Raw genomic sequence first — 20,358 nt, forward strand, 5'->3', positions numbered from 1 at the left:
GACTGGGGTGCGACGCGAGGTAACCGGGGGCAGCTGGCGGTGCCGGGGCAGGCGGCAGGACCGCGGGGCCGCCGCAGCGGCGATCGCCCCGCCCTCGGCCACGCCCCCTCTCCACACCCCCACCCCCACCCCCCCCCCGGCGCCGGCCGTCGCTCGCCGTCGGCGGCGCCGCGCAGGCGTGGGCCGGCGGCGCCGTCGCGGCGTGATGACGTAAGGGGGAGCGCGCGGCGGCGGGTCCCGGCCTCTCCGCCATGGCGAAGACCGTCGCCTATTTCTACGACCCGGACGTGGGCAACTTCCACTACGGTGCGGGCTGGGGCGGGCGGCGGGGCCGGAGGAGAACCGGGGCGGCGGCGGAGGGGCCGGGCGGGGCCGGTCCCGGCTCGGGGCGGGAGGACGGCCCAGCCCGGCCCCGGCTCGCCGGGGCGGCATGGGGACGGTGCCCTCCCCGCCGCCCTGGGTCGAGCGGGCCTGCTGGGGGGGGGGTGGCTCGGCGGGTCCCGTCACGGCCCCGCGCTGGGGGGGGCCCTGGGAAGAAGCGGGGGGGGGGAGGGGGGCGGCCGGTGTCCCCCCGGTGACTCCCCGCGTCGTTTCCCTTCCAGGAGCGGGGCACCCCATGAAGCCGCATCGCCTGGCGCTGACCCACAGCCTGGTCCTGCACTACGGGCTCTACAAGAAGATGATCGTAAGCGGCGCTTCTCCTGGGGTCCAACGGGGGCCCCCCCCCTCCCCCCCCCGGCCAGGCGGCGGGGGAAGAGGGGGCTGCGGCGGGCGGCCTTGGGCAGGCAGCCGCCGGAGTGGGCGTTTTAGGCTTCAGCGTGCGTGAAGGGTGCCGGAGACCTGTGCACTGTCCTGCTGACTTCAGTCGTGGCCTCCGTGTTAAGGCTTGGACCGTGTTAGTAGGGTCTTCACAGCTTTCTTGTGTCGCTGCCTCTCCTCCAGCTCCGCTTTTGGCACAGGAGGTAACAGAGTTGTTGCGGACAAGGCTTTAAGCAGTCTCGGGCATTCTCATCGTCCCGAGCCCCCGCCGTACCACCCACAGCTGATTTGAAAGGCACCGTCGTTGGTTGTCAGTGTCTTGCTCAAACCTATGCTTACAGTGCCGTGCCTGGAGCTGCAGCAGTGCCGCTGGGGAGCATACGTGAAATCTCTGTGCCTGTAGCTCCTTCCAGGAAGGACCTAGTGACCACTGTGGACCATGAGATCGTAGAATAGTAAAGCCGAAAAAAAAACCCCAAACCTTCAAGAGGTTTGCTAATTCACCTTGATGCCTTAACGGGGCTCACTAATCACATCTCATACCTGATAAATGATTGTCCGACCTGGTCTTCAAAGTCTTTGTAGCCCAGCCAGCTCAAACAACCTAGTCCAGTGCACTCCGGTTGTCACTGTTAGAAAGATTTTTCTCTCCCTGAAATCTAGCCCGCGTAAACCTGGCAAAACATGATCAGCATGTAGCGATAATCAAAAAGAAAACTTAAATCTTCGTATTTCAAGAAATGAACTAGTTTTGGGATGATGGAATATCGCTACGAATGTGTGGTACCCCTCTTTTGAAGTATTTTATTTCAGTTGGTGCAAACCGGACTGAACCGTGCTCCTTTCCCTGGAATCCTTGTTCACTTTTCTGCCCGTTCTTGCAGCACAGAGCAAATGAAAAGCTCTCGGGAGTACAGGGCGTGTAGCTTAATGCCTCGTGATACAAGATCAAGGCAGGAATGGTAGAAGTCTTCTGCCATTCTGCCCCTTTTGAGATGGGTTTTGCCCGTTTGGACGTGCAGAACATGCCACCTGCAGCTGCTGATCATCTGGGGGCAACTTGTTTTGTCCCCTGTTGGTTTCCTCTCCCTTTCGGTGTGGCAGGATTGCTTCTAAGCTGTTTCGGACCACTGAGCGATTTAATTTCTGGGCTGACTGGCGCGGTTGCAGGTCGTGTTATCTGATCCAGAGGCCAGGTGTAGCTGCTGCCTATTGTCTCCGCAGCCTGTGATCTGTTTGATGTGCCTTGGGGAAAGGCCCCTACCCAGAATGTTATTCTAAACGTTGTAGGCTACAGCTTGAGGCGCTTCTGGTTTTATATACGTATATGTATATATTTATATATGTACATATAGGGACATACCTGCATTTACGGTGTCTTTTCATGGGGAATTACCTCATTAAAAGAGGTGAGGAGCGCTTCTGTCACGGTCATCATCGTGCATCGCTAGTAAACAGGGAGGGGAGGTGAAAAATGGGTACAAAACCGTCATTGCTCCGATCTGTGAGGGATGTTGTGACTTTTCCCCCATCCTTCCTCTTTGTGCTCGTGCATCCCATGTGTGTTCCTCGCCGTCTGCAATCGGGCTCTGCTCCGTGTGACGCTCTGCAAACCAGCTGCTTCCCCTGTTACTCATGAGCCTGAACTGGATGACCCCGCAGGTTACTCGAAGCCATGTGCTCTGAAAACGATCGTAGAACTCGATCATAGATCGTTGCTCGCAGTTGTAGATGATTGCAAGTAACTGGTAATAGAGTCGGGCTTATTTTGAGGCTGTGGAGAAGAAAGCGTGATCAGCTTGTCTCGGTGATGTGTTTTCACATCTGCAGCATGCTTTAGGGATAAATCATGAGCTGCTGTGAAAACATGGTGATTGTGCAGAACTGTCAGACAGAAAAACGCAAATTCCAGCCCCTCTCCAGCTAGACCAGGCACTTCTCCAGACTGATTAGCTTCCCAGGTTCCCTCATCCCCACCATTAGACGTTAAGCAAAGCTATAACCAGCTTTGCGCCCTCAAAGACCTGACTAAATATTTAGTTGTTGTGGTAGCAAAAAAAGCCTGTCCTTAAAGGTCACTTCTCAAGCACTTGGGAATCGGGCAATGTTAAAATCAAAGCTGTATCACTGTGAGCACAAGAGAGCAGGATTAGAGCAGTGGTTTTAATTTTGGCATGTTTACAGCGTCTTCTCCGCTATATGGGCAGGTCAAAGTGCAAAATTCTTGCAAGCGTGATAGCAATACAGTTTTCCTGCTTTTTATTTTTTAGGGCAAAGTCTGAACAGCGAAACCAATACAAGCGGGGCAGAGGGAAAAGCTAAATCTCGGCTGCTTTGTACCTGCCCGCCCGTGCTGCACAACGTTGTCATTATCTCTAGCACTGTACAAGCGCCTGGCGTTTGGCACGGGCTCAAGTTCAAGCTCTTCCACTGCCAGCATATCTGCTTCTGTGATGAGAGGCTTGCGGGTTGAGCGAAAGCAAATAGAAAATAAGCTGTCCCAAAACTAAAGCACAATATCAGGTTTTAAAGGAAGGTGCTAAAATGGACCGGTGGAACAGTTCCTTGATGCAATATATGAAATTAAAGTGGTATGTTTAAATATTAGAAAAGCTTCCCTGTGTAATTAATATAGTTCCCTAGTAAAATCGCATCCAGCCGCAGTGACCTGCTGTTGTGCTCACGGGGGGACGCAGCTGGAGTACACTCAGGGCACATGGAATCTTTGCAGAATTTATCTTTCAGGTTTTTACTGTAAATGTGCAGTAAATGTACAGTTATTCTATGAATAACCTCCCTAGGGTTGGGATTTTTCTTGCGGAAACAGCAAAAAGCATATTCTGACATAACACTTCTAAATGTCAAATCCATGCCCGAGTGAGGCAGTAAGCAGAGCTGTACACTTTGCTGTATTTTTTTGTCCTGAAACCCTTTTTTGGGGGTTGTATTTTCCACAAGATGCCATCGTGAAGCTGAAAACCGCAGAGGAAACTTCATCCTGAACAGCCAGCGACTGGCAAGGTTATGAGCAAATAAAAGCGGGGATTATGGTCAGTTGTGACTCTAAAAGGTCCTGTTAACTTTGTGTTGTGGTTACATCATTATCCGCCCTCTCTGCCTCCTCCAAATAAAAGGCCGCTATCCCGTCCAGCTGGGTTCACCTCTTCGCACCTTTCCCAGCGTATCTGTGGCTGCGGCGCACAAGAACACGGTGAACCAAGGCTCAGTGTTCCTGAAAGAGAGAGGGGTTGTCCTGCTGCTCACCTTCCCTGCTCCTCTGCTGCGTCTTCCCGCTGCCTTTCTTGTGCTGCATCTGGAAGCTGTTGGATCCTTGCATGAGCTGGTGCAACTCAGTAACTCGGCAAAGCCAGTAGAGTTTTCTATGGAGTTAGGAAAACGAGGCAGCGGACAGAGGGGGCTGAGTGCCAGAGCTTGCTTCGGAAGATGGGTGGGATTGCTGGGAGCAGGGTGAAGGGTGGAAGGAGGCAGGTTTCTTCTTCTGCCAGCAGCCGCGTCAGTCTTGGAGCTTTTGGTCTTCCCCCCCCCACCCTTTCTGTTTTGAATCACACGTCCCTACTTTTTGTTGTCCAAGAGAGCATCTGAATATCCTGTGAGAGTTATTTCTTCTCTGTGACGACTCTTCAGCATTGGTTTTGGTCTTTTTTGATGTAATCAGCTGTCTGGATTCCTGGTACCTGTGCAGAGCCCTCGCGGGGAATAGGTCTTGCCTTCACCCTTGGCAGCTGCACTCATGGCTCGTGCTTGTGAGTGGCCTCATCCTCCTTGTTTGAGTTGTCAGAGGCAGCAGCCTCCGAGAAACACTGAACCCCGTGCGTCCACGTGGAAAACACCACACCACATGCAGATCGATTCAGGAAAGGAGACGACGTGTTTGCTAGGGTATATTGCATCTCTGAAAATTAACGTTTCCTGCTTAGCCCGGGAAACAGGCGTGTTGGTGCAGTTGCCCTGATAAATTTTCCCTTTGGAGGCAAGCTTGTACATCTTACTAGGTTTTTTTTCCATGTTCCACTTTTTCTATAAAGTGCATGCTTTAATTAAGAGAAATTGGGAAACACAAAAAAGATCTCTTCTTGATTTCAGAGCAACTTTAATTTCCTCCACCAGGTATGTGGTGTTAATTTTTAACTTCCTGTATAGAATCATAGAATCATTAAGGTTGGAAAGGACCGCTAAGATCATCGAGTCCAACCGTCGACCCAACACCACCAGGCCCACTAAACCATGTCCCTAAGCGCCTCATCTACACGTCTTTTAAATACTTCCAGGGATGGGGACTCAACCACTTCCCTGGGCAGCCTCTTCCAATGTTTAACCACTCTTTCAGTGAAGAAGTTTTTCCTAATATCCAATCTAAACCTCCCCTGGCGCGACTTGAGGCCATTTCCTCTCATCCTATCGCTAGTTACTTGGGAGAAGACACCGATACCCACCGGCAAGCCTGTATTGTCACAAGATCTTTAATTTGAATCCATCCAGTTCCCTGACCATTTTTCACCGGCTTTCCAAAGGAAGCAAAGCTTATGCAACTTTTCCATCTGCCTGTGAGCTTTCTCTAAATAACTTTTGAACTTACCAGCCCATTACAGGCAAATCTGACAGAGGGACCGAATATATCAAGGTCTTAAAACTGTACGAAAGCTGGTGACTGAGAAGGGAATAGTGCCCCCCAGTGAAGAAAAAAGCTGTGGTTTGAACTCAGCTGTTTTATTCTGCTGGCTTGCCCAGGGAGGGGTGTGTGTGCAGTGGGGGAAGGAAGGCATCAGAGAGCATGTGGCAAGAGCTGCAGTTATTATGAGAGGCAGGAGATGGGTTTATGGCTGAAAGAGAAAAATCCATAGGAAAGGGGGCTTCATGGAGCAACTTGTTGAATTTAAATGAACGCGAAAGTCAGGAATCCGATGTATTGGAACATTTTTTTGATATACCTCATGCAGGTCGTTTGTCAATCCGCTTGAGATTTCTTACAGCTAAAGCAAACGCGAGTCTGGATGGGAAATAAGTCTTGCCTTTCTCTCTCGAAGGTTTTCAAACCGTACCAGGCGTCCCAGCATGACATGTGCCGATTCCACTCCGAGGACTACATAGACTTCCTCCAGAGAGTGAGTCCCAACAACATGCAGGGATTCACCAAGAGCCTCAACGCCTTCAACGTGGGCGATGACTGGTGAGTGCCCTGTGCCACCTGCGAACCCACGGTCGGAAAGGGTGGTCCTGCATTGTTCACGTCCAGAGAGCTCTTTTAGAATGTCCCATTTCTTACTTGTTTTTAACCAGAATGAGGTGTGTGTCCCTCCTGTGTGTGTTACTGGAACCTCCTTGATTCCTTTCCCTTCTCTTTAGATCTTGCAGTCCTCTTTTTTAGATGTATATTTGGGCTGTAACCTTGTTGGGTTAGAGACTGTATCTCTACTTGTTCTTGCGGAGCCTCCAGTTCTTCTTGAACATGCTAACTATTTTTTTAAATAATTGCCTGTCATTTTAGCTACCTTAATGTGTGCATGTTAAATTCAAGACAGCTTTGAGAGCCTGATTTTCAGGTAGAACTAAGGAGATACTCATGCTTCTGTACAAAACTACATGAGATCTTGTTGAGAATATTCAATTCCAGTCTTTAATGCTCGTGAGAGATGAAACTTGAAGAAATGTGTGGAAGGGCTCTGTGGGTGACTGAGGAAACAGCAATATGCCTTGTCTTGTTGAGGATTATAAGGGCTGTCAGAGGGTAAGATTGTTCTTATGTATTCTGTGGAGAGGAAAGCTGCAAGTACTAGCATGGGAGGAGTTATGTTAGCTAGAGAACAGTGTTATCCCAAGAAGATACTAGTATAGCCTGTTTTTTAATATTTAGGCTGAGAATCAGGAGACTGTTCTGTAACCTTGCTGCTCTGATGGTCAGAAACCATCTTCTTACCAGAAATGAAAGGAGAAATAAAACCCCACGGTCTTTAAGCCATTGCTTGCCCGTGAATGAAATGTGTGGCATGATGCCAGCAAGCTGGTGACAGAGGGGCTCCATGTCCTGTGTTCCTGTACCCTCCCAGTGCCTGGGCTGGCTCTGCGTGGTGGGATGGATCAGGCCTTAGTGCTGTCTTAAGAGCAGCGTTCATCTCCCGTTGCAGTATACCGCGTGCTGGGCTGTGCGCTTGGAAGCAGAGCGGGAGCAGGATCTTCCAGATACAGCCAGGGAGGAGAGAGTGCAGGAGCAGACCAGTCCTCCCCTCTCCTGATGCAGTGTCTCACGTCATGTCCTAGCTCTGGGCACATGTCAGCAGGGCTGCAGTACAGATGCCGGCACGCGTTGTGAGCAGGGGAGCCCTTTCAGGACTAGCTTGGAAGCTTTGGTAACCATTATCAAATTCACTGAGTTTCCCATTGTGTTTGCAGCCAGATTGCTCGCCTGCTGGTACTCAGTGTGTTATAAGCAGGGTCAGAGTGATCCCAAATTAACTCTTTCGCAGAGAATGAGTTCTGGTCTTGCTCAGGTAATGCCCCTGGACAGTTTTATTCCTGGCTTTGCTCTGGAGAAAGGGGGAGGAATGAGTTGTTGTTCTGTGTTTGAATCATGGTTTCTTTTTCAGTCCAGTGTTTCCAGGCCTCTTTGAATTTTGCTCTCGCTATACTGGGGCCTCCCTCCAGGGAGCAACACAGCTGAACAACAAGGTAACTGAGCTGATGTGCTTATATTCCTGAAACACAGGCGTAAGCCAACTGGTTTTCAATTTAAGGAGAACCTCATGGATGTATTTTGTAAAACAACATAGCAAGCACTGCTGTGTTGCAGTGTAAATACCTAGCGCTGCAGGACTGTTAAGCTTGAGACCGTTCCTGTACTGTCAGAGACAACTATTTACTAGGTGTTTAATCCAGAGGGAGTCACAGGATACTAACGCTGCACGTACTAAAGTCGCAAAGTACTCTCGGCTCTGTGGAACAAACCTGGGGTCTTCAGTGAAACCAGTCTTGAGACCTCAAGATTGCTGCTAAGTCTCTGCTGTGGAAATGCACTAAATGAGATCCCGCAGAGCGTCTGAAGAAGAGGGTCCCTCAGGAGGGTATCAAAAAAACTACAGAGGTTTAAGTCTTTTAGAGACCTGAGAAAGGTCTAATGAGTGTAAAGAACAAGTGCAGGAACAAACTGTATGTGCCAGGTGCTCTGCCGGCTGCTGGCTGGAGGGGGAGCAGCGGAGGTGGGAGATGGTCTTTTCTGGTCTAACGGGGAATGTAGAGCACAGGACTAATCCCGCATGGACATGATGTAACCAAAACTGTTGGCTGGGCTAACGACCAAGATGGAGCTTTGGAAAGGTCTCCGCAGGAGAAGGAAAGGTCAGAAAGGTGTTTGTGGGCCATAGGGCTGGGCAGGTTGAAGTGGGTGCACGGAGGAAGTGGGTGCAAGGTGGTTGTTACCACGTTGTCACCTTTAACTAACTTATCTTTCCTTTTAGATCTGTGATATTGCAATAAACTGGGCAGGGGGCCTGCATCATGCCAAAAAGTTTGAGGTAACGAGACAAATCTGCGTACTCCTGTCTTTGAGGCCCAGGCTCTGTGTTGATCCGGTTCTAATGCTACTTGGTTTTCTCTGTCTTGCAGGCTTCTGGGTTTTGTTATGTTAACGACATAGTTATCGGCATCCTGGAGCTGCTCAAGTAAGGACATGGGGCAAGTGCAGTACTGTCCTGGCTGGCGTGTGGTTTCCCTCTGCTGCTTTGCTGTTCCCTCTCTCTGTTTCCCCCCGGCGCTTTGCCTTTCTAGAGTCCAGGAGGGCAAACAACTTGATTTTTGTCGCGGCCTCCTCTTTAGGCACAAGAAGGGGGGCTTGAGAATTGGAATATCTGACTCCAGTTTTGTTGCGTGCAGCTTAAGGGATACAGAAGAGTTCTTCAATTCCATTTCTCATCCATCTGTGAAATACTCATTTCAGGGTCTCCTGAGTCTCAGCGTTTTTGCCACAGTGAGCCTTTTGTAGGTAAATGCAAATTATGGCTTACTGGAGGCAGTTAAATGACTCGAATCTTTCTTGATTTGCTTGAGTGGCTTAAGAGCAGGACTTGAGCAACACATGGATGATCAAAGGACACTTGCTTTGAGTAGAAAAGAGATTTTTTTTTTTTCTGTTTAGAAAATGAAAAATAAATTCAGAATGTGAGGAGCTACTGAAATACCTTCTGTTTCTTGGATTAATCTGTGATTTTTTTTTTTTTTTGTACTCTCAAATGCCCTCCTTGTCACTGAATCTGAGACAAGATGTTATGGAATTAAAAAAGATTTGGGGTTGACCAGACAATATTTACATGAGTGGTGGCAAGCTTACTCGCTCTCAAAGTCAGATTTATGGGATGTACTGGGGTTTCTTGTACCTCCTTCCTCCCTGCCAGTCTTCCCTGCTCTGTGTTTGGAACCTCAGGTCTTCACCATGTATCTCTGTGCACCCATTTTCTAGTCTCACATGAGTCCCATATGCCAGAGGCTTCAAATACAGCCCAGTTACCCCTCATGGGAGATTATAATATGTCCCTATTTTTTTGTTCCCTGTTTTCAGGAACCGTTTCTGCAGCAGGTGGCTGCATACTTGAGTTTGCTTCCCACCATGGGAGCACTGCAGTGCCTTTGCTCTTGGAAGGTCCCTTTCTCCCTTTACCAGTGTGCAAGGGCTGTGTGTATGCATCCCCTTTTTCTCCTTGCTGTCGTTTGTCTACGGGGTGAATAATCTGGGTTGTCTTATAGTTTATGTCTCTCTTGGGAGACTGAGGCAAGGTACTCGTCTGCTCATCAGCATGGGTCAGCACCACCAACCAGTTTGATCACATCACTGCAGACACGCTTAAAGCCATAGTTCCAAGGCAGATGGCACAAACCACATGCTCCTCCTCTCTGTTTCGATGTTGTCTTGTTTTTTCAGGTCTCTCCCCAGTCCCCTAGGGTTTTGGCATGGATGCCAGATCCCCTGTTCTTTGGGGATTCACCAGGTGCAGTATTTCCTTGTGAAAAGTTGCAGAAGTTCTCTCCAGCGGAGCAGGCAGCTCTAGAGCTGGCGGGCAGGGATGCCTTAGGGCCATGTCTCCAGTGCTCAACAGCACGTCAGCTCTGATGATTACCCCAATGCATTCACTTGTGATGATCTCCCCTTCTTCACCATCTGTCTCTGTGACCCAGCAGGCTGCTTCTCCAGTAAACTTAGTCCAGCCTGGTGTTCTTGGTGCTAGCCAGGTGGGAAATAGTGCTTCCAGTACTCTGGCACGTGGAGGAAGTAAGTGTTCCTACCTCCTCCTTGGCTAGCTTGCCTTTCATTTCCTGATACGGTTAAAAATCGTTGGAGCTCTTAAAAATTTACTAACGGCATGTTAGTTAGGGGAAACAGAAACCCACAACTTTCTAACCCTCAGGTGGTTAAAATAGGTTCTCTTTATCATGTGCTTTCCAAGATATTTCTGGCCCCGTGTGAAGACCTTTTGTTCTAGTATCTCTTTCCAAGCACATCAGAAGAAAATGTTTTAGTGGTGGGGTGTGTTTGACCGTACACGAATGTCACATATCGAAAGCCATTTGATATGCCCGGGGTGGGACAGGTGAGTTCTTTTGGCAAGTAGATGTCGGTGGTGGTTTTCAGAGCGCCAGGTGGTACTGAGGCATGTGGGGAATAGTGAGGTTGGGTGCGGTGCAGACAGTAATGCTGTTTTTCCTCCTGTATTCAATAGATATCACCCACGTGTTCTGTATATTGATATTGATATCCATCATGGAGATGGCGTGCAGGAGGCTTTCTACTTGACAGACCGTGTCATGACAGTGTCATTTCATAAATATGGGAACTATTTCTTTCCTGGTACAGGTATGTATTTTCCCTTATAGTGTGAACCTGGCCTTGCTTCAGAATCCTTTGAAACTCTGCTGGAGTGTAAAAGTGTAAAATCACGAAATTAGAGCTGGGGGGAGAAATGATGGAAGAAAGGGCATGGAAAAGCAATTAGAGATGAACAGAAGTATAGTTATCTGTAAGAAAGAGGGATCCTAGCTAGGTTAAGAGAACTAAACCCAGACCAGATCTGGCCTTTCCACACCTCTGAAGTCTCAGAGCTGTTGTGACTCTCCTGTCTTTCCCTGGCCAGGTGACATGTATGAAGTTGGTGCTGAGAGCGGCCGTTATTACTGTCTCAATGTGCCTCTACGAGATGGCATTGATGACCAAAGTAAGCGTTCCCTGCCATTTCCCTTTCCCCAGACATTTGCTGGTCCTTCTGCTCCAGAGCCATGACTAATCTACCTTTCTCTCCAAAGGTTATAAACACCTCTTCCAGCCAGTCATTAACCAGGTGGTAGATTACTACCAGCCCACCTGCATAGTACTGCAGGTAAGTAAAGCAAGCCTCTGCATGTGTCCATCCCTTTTAGAGGCTGTAGGTTGGAGGGGTGTGCTATCAATGTGTTACCTTCTGTTCCCAGGGGATCAGGGTTGGTGAGTCCTAGCTGAGCTTCCGTCTGTACCCTCTGGTGGATGAGGGTGGCCAAGGGATGGGGATGCTGATGTGTGTCTGGAAAGCAGTGCCTCCGCAGCCAAAATTCAGTTGTTCTTTTTCTGTTCCCCAGTGCGGTGCTGATTCTCTGGGTTGCGACCGTTTGGGTTGTTTTAACCTCAGTATAAGAGGACATGGGTAAGTACAGCGGGTCTGGGGCACAGCAGTTAGTTGAAAGACCATCCTTTAGTCTGAAGGGCTCTAATAAGTCCTCTCTTGTGAGGCTTGAGCTTTGATTTCGGCCTTCCAGCAGCACCAGCAGTTTTTTGGATTTTTTTTTTAACTCTCGTGTGACAGGAGGGGGGGGTCTCAGAATGAGGCTTTGTACAAGGCGCTGCAGAGCGGTGGCTCACGGAGTAGCACATGGTTCAGGCTCCCTGGGTGGAAGCCCTGAACTCCAGGTGTATCACACCAGACGTGGTGGTGTTTGAGTGCACGGTGGCATTTCTGACGCGTGAATGTCAACAGAGCTGCAGTTAACAGCTCTGACATTGTTTGGCGTTTCTAGGGAGTGCGTGGAGTATGTAAAGAGTTTCAACATCCCCTTGCTGGTACTGGGAGGAGGTGGTTACACAGTCCGCAACGTGGCGCGATGCTGGTGAGTCTCTTCTCTGCTTGTTGAAGGTCACTGGTTAAGCAGTTGTTGTGGGCTTTGTCCCTGCATGCACCATGTAGCTTTCTCTGGACTGAGCTCGTCTTATTCCGGGTTTTCAGGACTTACGAAACGTCATTGCTTGTAGATGAAGCAATTAGCGAAGAGCTCCCATACAGTGGTAAGTTGGAGTTCTGTTTTTTTCCTCATTAGCTGAGCTAAAGTATTTGTTAGATCAGCTGAAGAATTAACACTTCTATTCTGCATTGACCAGAGATAAGACCAGGGCCAAAGCGACAGCACTTTCTGATCTTAGAGATGTCCTTAGTCGTCTCCTACCACCCATTTGTAGGCTTTGCTGGGCAGACACACCCTTACTGTGTCATGTATCATTTAACTTGGATCGTTTCCTATTCAGTGACCTGAGCGTTACTTTTGCATGCTCTGTTGTTTCATATAATTCCTTGCGTTGCAGAGCTGTACATCACTGTGCTTTTTAAGGTCTGGTCACTCCTAGCATGGTGGGAGAGTGAGCTCTGCTCTCTGCAGAGCAGTGCAGGCTGGCTCCCTTGCCTCTGTGCTGTAACCCTCTTGCTTGTTCCATCACAGAGTACTTCGAATACTTCGCTCCAGACTTCACCCTTCATCCTGATGTCAGTACGAGGATTGAAAATCAGAACTCCAGGCAGGTGAGTGCTCGCAGCCTTATTGCAATATCAGCTGTGTACTCCCAAAACCCTGTGGTTGATGCTGTGTCCTGTGAAACCAGGTAGAGCCCAGGCGAGGAATTCTTGCGCGGCAGAAAACTGATGAAAAACAAGCAGGACCTTTCCTCTGGGATGTCAGAAAGTCTCATAGCATTTGAGAACCTTGCTGGGTTGTCTTACTGTTTTCTATGAGCTTGAGTCTCAAATGATTGACTTAATTCTTCCACCTCCTCTGCTCTGATAAATAGCTTTTTGCACAAACATGTTTCTCATGGCCATCACGTAGATGGTGCAGGCAGGTAGCAGTGCTAACAGTTGTGGCTCTGTGCAGACTGCCAGATCTCATTGTGGTGATCCGTCTGTTTTTTCTACGTAGTACTTGGATCAGATCAGGCAGACGATATTTGAGAATCTGAAAATGCTGAACCATGCTCCCAGCGTGCAGATCCATGATGTCCCTTCTGACTTGCTCAGCTACGATCGCACAGATGAGCCTGATCCGGAGGAAAGAGGCTCTGAGGAAAACTACAGCAGGTACCAGCTCTCTTGTTCTGGAGAAACGGGCTTCCCTTCCTGTCCCTGCTAGGATGGGCAGGTGATATACTGGAGACCGTCTGTTTCCTAGAAGAGTCACTAAGTCACTTCTGAGTCCCTGGTTTTATCCAGGGACCGTTTCTCTAGAAACGTGTGGTCTCCTGACATAACATCTCATGGGGTGTTTGGGTGCAGGGCATCTTCTGACCTTGGGCAGTGTGACCTAGGTATTCTCTGGCCCCAAGGGTGCCAGGGCTCTCCTTGCTCATGGTGATTGTCTTTCTCCCAGGCCTGAAGCTGCCAACGAGTTTTATGACGGTGACCACGATAACGACAAAGAGAGTGACGTTGAGATCTGAGGGCTCTAGTGTGGAGCTCTGGACTATCGGGGGTCCCCGCATTGGATATGGGTGCTTGGAGCAGATAACTGGGCCACGCAGGAGCCAGTTAGCCCTCCCTTCGTATTTGATTGCATGCAGTGGCAGCAGAAACAGCACCGCTGCAGGCTTCTGCTACCTGAAGAGGCAGAGAGCAGTGAAACGTGTTCCTTGCTTTCCACCACGTGTCACGGTTCCAGCTGTCACCGCTCTGGGAAATGGAAATTCAAGTAGCGCTCGAATCTGTGCTGTGTGCTGGCTGGCAGCCGTGCGACTGCCTTCAGAGCCTGACCGCCCTGGTTCAGTCACCCCCGTAACTCCCATGCAGGCTTCTGCCAGCAAGGTGGGAGCTGGAGTGGTTGTGCCTACGATCTCTGCCTCTCTTCAGCAGCAACACCTGATACATCTTGCTCTCCCCAGCCCTCCACTCAGGTACCCAGTCGATTGTCCTCTGAAGCCTGCACTGAGGGTTGCTTCCTGATGTCCCTTCTAACCATCTGACGCTCCACAGCTCGAGGAAAACCATTCGAGAAGACAAGGCCAGTTATGGGATAGGGGTCGGGAGTGTCCCTGGAGCAGGGAGCAGCTTAATGGAGCAGGATGGAAGAATGTATGCAGAGCATAGTCTTGTTCGTTCCCCCCGTACTCAGTTTTGCGTTCACAAACGAGTACTGCAACACTTTGCCAAGTTGGACCTAACTCCCCTGTTTTCTTTATTCTTCGAGAGGCTAAAATCACTGTGGAACAGAGGTTTGGCTGCCAAGGTCAGTACATAGTGTGTCTTGCACCTCTAATGTAGCTTCCAGCTGTGTTTTCCAAGTTCACACATGGCCCTTCTGTGCGTTAGCAAGAGATTTGGGCTGCTTGCTCCGAGTGGAAACCGTTCCCTCTTGACTGTACCCAGGAGACATCGCTCTGCTCGTGGGTAAGGGAAGCTGCTTCCTCCAAGTCCTGTCATCTTGCCCTCACACAGCAGAGTTCTCTTGGCCATGCCTCGAATCCCAGATTTTGCTGCTCCTTCTCCCGAATTGTCACCTGGTACCTGTCGTGGTTTGGAGTGTGCCGCTGGGGGAGGCGGGAGGGGTTTAGCCTCTGACTGTCTGTACTGTTTTGTTTGTTTACTGATGTCTTTAAACATTAAATGAAGAGGCAGTATTTTTCTTACCTGACCTGTTGTTTGTCTGTTTAATGCTCACACCTTTTTGGCTCCTGTCCTCCCAAGGATTGAGAACATGCGTATCATCTCTGGCAGGGTAGTGTCCTCTGCCATCTGACCTGTCTGAATGAACGGAGGGCATTCAGCTCCTCGAAGCGTATGCTGGTGAGTTTTGAGCATCCGTGCACAGTGAGGAGAGAGCCCTGAATTCCCTTACAAGAGGACATGTGGGCTGGTGGACACTCCTGCTTATGCCTCCGATTCCGGTAAAAGCTTTGCAGAAAGCTGCAGAGCTGATTCAAGAAACCTTTCCTGCAGTTGTTTTAAATGTCATGGTTTCTTTGAGTTGCGGTTTCCGTAAGAGTCTGCTCTTTGCAGTCTCACTTTCCTAAAGCCCGTATTGGTGACTGTTTTTCTTCATTTTTAGACCTGCCGCTATCTCCCTCTTCACTCCCCTCCCCAGGCCCACGACACTTGTCCTTTATCAAATAAGCTCGTGCTGGCCTGCGTGGATTGACGTTCCTCTTGGGTCTAGCCTCCGCCAATAAACCTGCAGGAAAACAAGAGAGGGAGGAAAGAAAAAGAAGTACTGAACCCGGAGGTATCTAACGTGATAGGTGAGGGCCAGAGGGAGACACCAACTTGACCAGATCTGTTGATGTGTTCACAGGCGATGCCTACTCCTGTTAGGACGTTTACACAACCACCAGCCCAAGGCGTCAGCTTTGTGGGGAGGAGGTGAAGCTTGGCCACAAGTGAGCTACAGTTCATGTAACTACAGCGTGAAGCAGGCAGTAAGTCAGCGTTACTCCCACTAGATGCTCAGAGAAATAAGTTGTGGTGGAATTAGACTTAAGTGTGGAGAAGGATGATCACAGGTATAGCACAGCTCCTGTACGAGGAATGACTTGATGGATGAGGATTCTTCAGCTGGGGAGAGAGAACTGAGCTGGGAAAGGATTTGTAAGGTCTATGAAGCCACAAGTGTGGGACAGGGTTTCTCCAAATATTTAGATATTAGAGGAGCATCAAACGAAACTTGCAAGGGGCCAGCTGGAAAGAAAAAGCTTGCTTTGCACACCCCTAGTTGAGCCGTGCAAGCTTTTGCCGCCAGGTACTGTGAATGTGGTTTCAGAAAGGGACTGGGGGGGAGGGCGGGCAGAAATCAAGGTGGTTAATGCAAAGACACTCTGGGTGCAAATGGTTGGTGACTGGGTGAGCGCTCTGGAGAAGCACTGCTGTGTGCTTACCCTGTGCTTGTACCGTTCCTGCATTTGCTGTTTGGCTGCTGCGGAGCGGGCACTGGGCTAGATGGACCTTACTCTGACCCCTATTTGGTCAGCTGTATTTGTTTCTAGTATTCTGTAGCTGAGAAAACGTTCTTTGCGAATCAGAAGACACAAAATGCTGCTCCAGTGACTAGCCAGACTCGTGAAAAAGAAACACTTGTGTCCGAATAGAAGATAAACTTGTTTTATTCCGGCTTGCCATCTCACCTGGTGTCAGACCTGGCTTGTTCCCTCTGCTGCTGTCGTCACCCCCTGTAGCAAAACCCATTTACAGGGGGAATCCAGGCTCCCACCTTGGGTAGCAGGCAGTGTTTGCTTTTGGGGGGGGGACAGGGACAAAAGGGAATTCCTCCTTCCTCTCTTACCTGTGAAGATGGGAATGAAGTTACCTTGCAACCCTCCCAGCCAATTCTTCACCTCAGCGCTGTCCCAGCTTTCTCTTTTCAGAGCCCTGCTCTGTCCTGTGTTTTGAAACAGGGCTGGAAATCTGGAGTACCGTCTTACCTGGGTTTCTAAAGGTTGATTTGTTTTTAGAAAACAAATTTAGTCTGTAGAGATTTCCCCCCCCCCCCCTTATAGTTGTATTTTTGCACTGCAGCAGAGCTGTCAAAAATAAGAAAGCGCGCGCTGCACTTGCTGTCCGACATTGCCGGGCTGCCGGAGCCGCGTTAGACCAGCGCTTGTCCCTGACGTCGCCCAGCCACGGACGCCTGGTGCTGGGGTAAGGCCAGGGTGAGCCTGACACCCCCCCACACACCAACCTCCATATCCCAGATGAGGTGGCAAAACCCTGGCTGCCGGGTCAGGATCCGCAGGTGACGCCGAAGGGCTGGCAGGCTGCCCTCGGAACGCCGGCTGGGCTGGCGACAGCCGAAATTAAGCGAGGCCTGATTTAATTATCCGTAGGACGTGTTTGAGAACGCGCACTTGCGCAGCTCCGGACAGCAACGTAGTTTATAAGGTGCAGGATGGATGTGCCGCGGGGGGGGGGGGGGGTCAGGGGAGGGTGAAAACGATTTTGGGTGCTAGAGCATGGGGTTTTTTTCCTCTCTTGCTGGTTTTTTTCTTGCTTTTTGCCTTGTCCCCTGGCCCAGCCCGCCCCCTCCTTCGCCCCTCCTGCCTGCGGCAGTGATAGACCCGGGAGAGGCGCCGGGGATGCGCTCCCTGCCCGGGGCGGGGGGGGGGAGCAGGGCGGGCTGGGCGGGGCCCGGCGGGGCGGGGCTGGAAGGCGGGGCCTCATGAATATTCATGTCCGGCGTGAGGCTGCCTGGGCGGGCTGGCGGCGGCGGTGAGCGCGGCGGGGCCGGGGGGGGACCCCGGGGGGGGGGGGGGGGGGGGGGGGACGGACCCCGGGGGGGGTCGCGGTTCCTCCGCCGCGGGCTCCCGGCTCGGCGTTCAGGGGAGGAGGCGCCGCGGGCAGAGCCGGGCGGTCCCGCCGGCTCCTCCTGCGCTTCCAGCTTTTAGAGGAGCTAACAAATACTCGGGTTTCCCCCCCCCCCCCCCCCCCAAATTATCGCTGATCGATATGAAAACACTTATTGTACTGTTTTAGGGGTTGGTTTAGGTTTAGTTGCTGCTTGGGTGCTCGATGCGGGCCCCCGGGGCTTGGCAAACTGCGGCACGGCTTTCCTTTCTGCAAAAATAATGGTATATTTCCGTTCTGTGTTTTTATTCTTACGTTTTCAGGAGACTCCAGAAATACTGAGTTTAGCGCTCGGTGTTGCTCGTTTTGGGTTAACGCCTCAGCCCGGGGTCCCAAGGCTCTTTGCACATCAAAAGCCGGAGCAGGAGGTGTTCCCGCTCCTGTTGCACCCGGCTGACGGATGGGGTGAGAATCTGCCCCTGTGAGTTAATAAAAACCCAAAAATGAAGCTGAGAGCGTGTGTAGTACGTGAAGTTGTGCTTGTGCGTTTTGATAATCGAGTAATGCCATTTATTTTCAGCTTTTGGTAGCTGGATGCCCGAGTGTGGGATCCAAAGCCTTTCGGGAGCTCCTCTGTCCTGGAAAGCGGAGAGGCAGCGGAGAGGCAAAGCCTGGCTCAGTGGGGACAAAGCAGGGTCCTGATTACAGGTCTGTGGTTTCTTTGTGCTTCTGCTGTCCCGTAGGCGTTGGGCTTTCGGAGTTAACAAGCCTGTTTTGAAGCTGCTGATTTTCCAGGCAGTGCTGACCGTTAAACCTTTGTTCCCCCTAAGGAAGGGAAGAAACGTTTATGTCTTATCTCCTTCTTTAGCCCGTTAATTAGTGAGAAAATCTGCATCTCTTGCAGGAGTTTTCTCTTTGCTGATATTTATTATTATTATTATTATTATTCTCCTCCCCCAAGGGTCCTGACTCCTGAACTCAGATGACATGTGCAGGGTTTTGGGAGTGCCGTGGCCTTTATTGATTCCAGAGTGGGTGACTGAGATCGTAAAATCTCTCTCCCAGTCCCTGATACTGTTGGATTGGACAAAGGCTAACAACTACAGAGTAAATTTTCCTAACAGCATGCAGAGATGAAGGATGCTGCCTTGTTTTTCCTCTCGCTCAGAAGCCCTTGATGTGAGCCACAACTCCTACCTTGGGGAGGATTTTTCTGTTTCTCCTCTCTGCAGCCTAACACAGGCTAGAAGGCAGGTTTCCTTCTTCTTTCCTAATTTTGTTTTTCAGGATGCGGAAAAGAAACTCAAGCTTTTCTAGCCAAAATGCAGCCTTGTTAGGTGACGTCAGTGGTGGGGGAAGGCACATTTTAAGCATGTTTGGCCGATAGGTGTTAAAAATGCACCTTTTCCTATTGCAGACCCTTTGAGTAATGTCTGTGCTGGGTGGTGTTCTTCCCTTCCAGCTGCACAAGCAGAGGTGAGAGGGGCTGGGGTGCTCGGTGGGCTGTCCAAGCCTCAAGGGATGCAGTGATGCCGGGAGAGCTTTGGTCCCCTGGCTTCATTCAGCCCCAGCAGCCCTTCGTGGCCCTGGCGTCTGCCTTTGTCGTCCTTCTTGTTGTCCTTCTTGTCCCTTTCATTGAGCTTGGACTGAAGGGAGACCTTACATTCCTCTTTAGCGCCTAGGGGTTCACCTGGGGTATCTTGTGTTTGTTTAATTGCTTTTTATTTGCTGTGCTCTGTTTTAAAAGCTTGTTGTAGCTCTTTGGATTTCTGTCAATAAATTAGGTAGCATTTTATGGATGAAAATAAAGGAAATCTCTAGGATAACTCATCAGGAGTTAGATGTTCAGAAAAGACTGTCCTTGTACACTGTTGTCAGCTTCAGCCTAGTGAAATGTTTAGCGTATGTTTAACGGTAACGTAACTCAAATGCCTCTCGCGTATACAAGCTCTGCCCTTGTTCCTGCTCTGCCTGGGGGATAACTCCCAGCAGGTCATAGACGGTATGCTCTGCTGTGCTTTACCGGTTTAAAAGAATAAATAACCAAAAATGCCTTCCTTAGTGCCTACACAGGGCAAGAACCTGCAGCAGCGAGGGCACGGGTGCTTTTGGGCAGCTCCAGAGCCATGGGTAATTGTACACGGGTCGCCAAACTGATCCCCTGGTTAGTCCACAAGACTCCACACTTACTCAGCATGGCAAAACTTTTTCTGGATGGAGGTGGATGAAGTCGGTGTCCTGTGTAAGCAGGTGTTACAACTGGCCAGGCAGCTTATCTACAGAAATCAAAAATTGCCTTCGACTGGAGCTGTATGTCTTCGAAGCGTGTTGTTTTTTCCTTTCTTGATCTCAGCACGGGCTACTGGGAGGTGTCTGGGGCAGGGAAACTCATTTACCAGCCGTCATCAGCCTCAGGGTGCGTGGTCCTTGGTGGAGGCTGAACTGCTGAGGATAATTCTGCTCCTAGGTTTTCCCATTAAAGTTTGCTGTTTGGTTAGTTTTGCCTTTACAGTGTTTTGTAAATATTTTCCATTCCTAGCTCTTGAGTACCTTTATGTTTTGGTTTTTTGTTTTTTAATGGTGTGTGAACTGCATGTTCCTAAACAGCTTTGGAGGAGCAATTTGTTTAGGACAGGGTTTAGGGAAAAGAAAAAAATAAACTTGCCTCAATGGGCCGAAAGCAGGTTTGGGGTAGAGCCACATCTCTTGTTTCTCTCTGAGTGGATTTTAGCTTTCTAATGAGACTAAAATCCGATGGGTATTTGATAAGCTTAATAGTAGTCGTATTTGCCACCACACTCGTGTAATAGCTTGTGTTGGAAATGCCGCTTTGCTTGCTGAACTTGCTCACTCCGTGAGCGTGGGTGTTTAAAAACTGGCGTGCTTTTCTTCAGCAGCTGGAGATGAACCTGAGTAAGGAGAAGCAACAGCCTCTGAAGGAGAAGGACGTGGTGATCTGGGGGAGATGGTGTGCTGTTACCTGCATTCAGTGCTGTGGGTATTCCTGACCCTGGCTGCTGCCTCTGCGCTGGGGTCACCAGGA

General features: G+C 50.1%; 1 protein-coding gene across 1 annotated transcript; it reads left to right on the forward strand.

The window, feature by feature from the left end:
- Nucleotides 1-227: 227 nt before the first annotated feature.
- Nucleotides 228-14,671, forward strand: HDAC3 (histone deacetylase 3). The gene is made up of 15 exons (XM_076349736.1): nt 228-306; nt 603-685; nt 5,805-5,947; nt 7,362-7,443; nt 8,229-8,285; nt 8,377-8,432; nt 10,482-10,615; nt 10,893-10,973; nt 11,062-11,135; nt 11,371-11,435; nt 11,806-11,895; nt 12,012-12,070; nt 12,499-12,578; nt 12,973-13,130; nt 13,420-14,671. The coding sequence occupies exons 1-15, from the start codon at nt 252-254 to the stop codon at nt 13,487-13,489; spliced, it is 1,287 nt and encodes a 428-aa protein (XP_076205851.1). The 5' UTR covers nt 228-251; the 3' UTR covers nt 13,490-14,671.
- The last annotated feature ends 5,687 nt before the right edge of the window (nt 14,672-20,358 follow it).

The sequence above is a fragment of the Aptenodytes patagonicus genome, chromosome 12, assembly GCF_965638725.1.
Source record: "Aptenodytes patagonicus chromosome 12, bAptPat1.pri.cur, whole genome shotgun sequence".
In the NCBI taxonomy this organism is placed as follows: domain Eukaryota; kingdom Metazoa; phylum Chordata; class Aves; order Sphenisciformes; family Spheniscidae; genus Aptenodytes; species Aptenodytes patagonicus.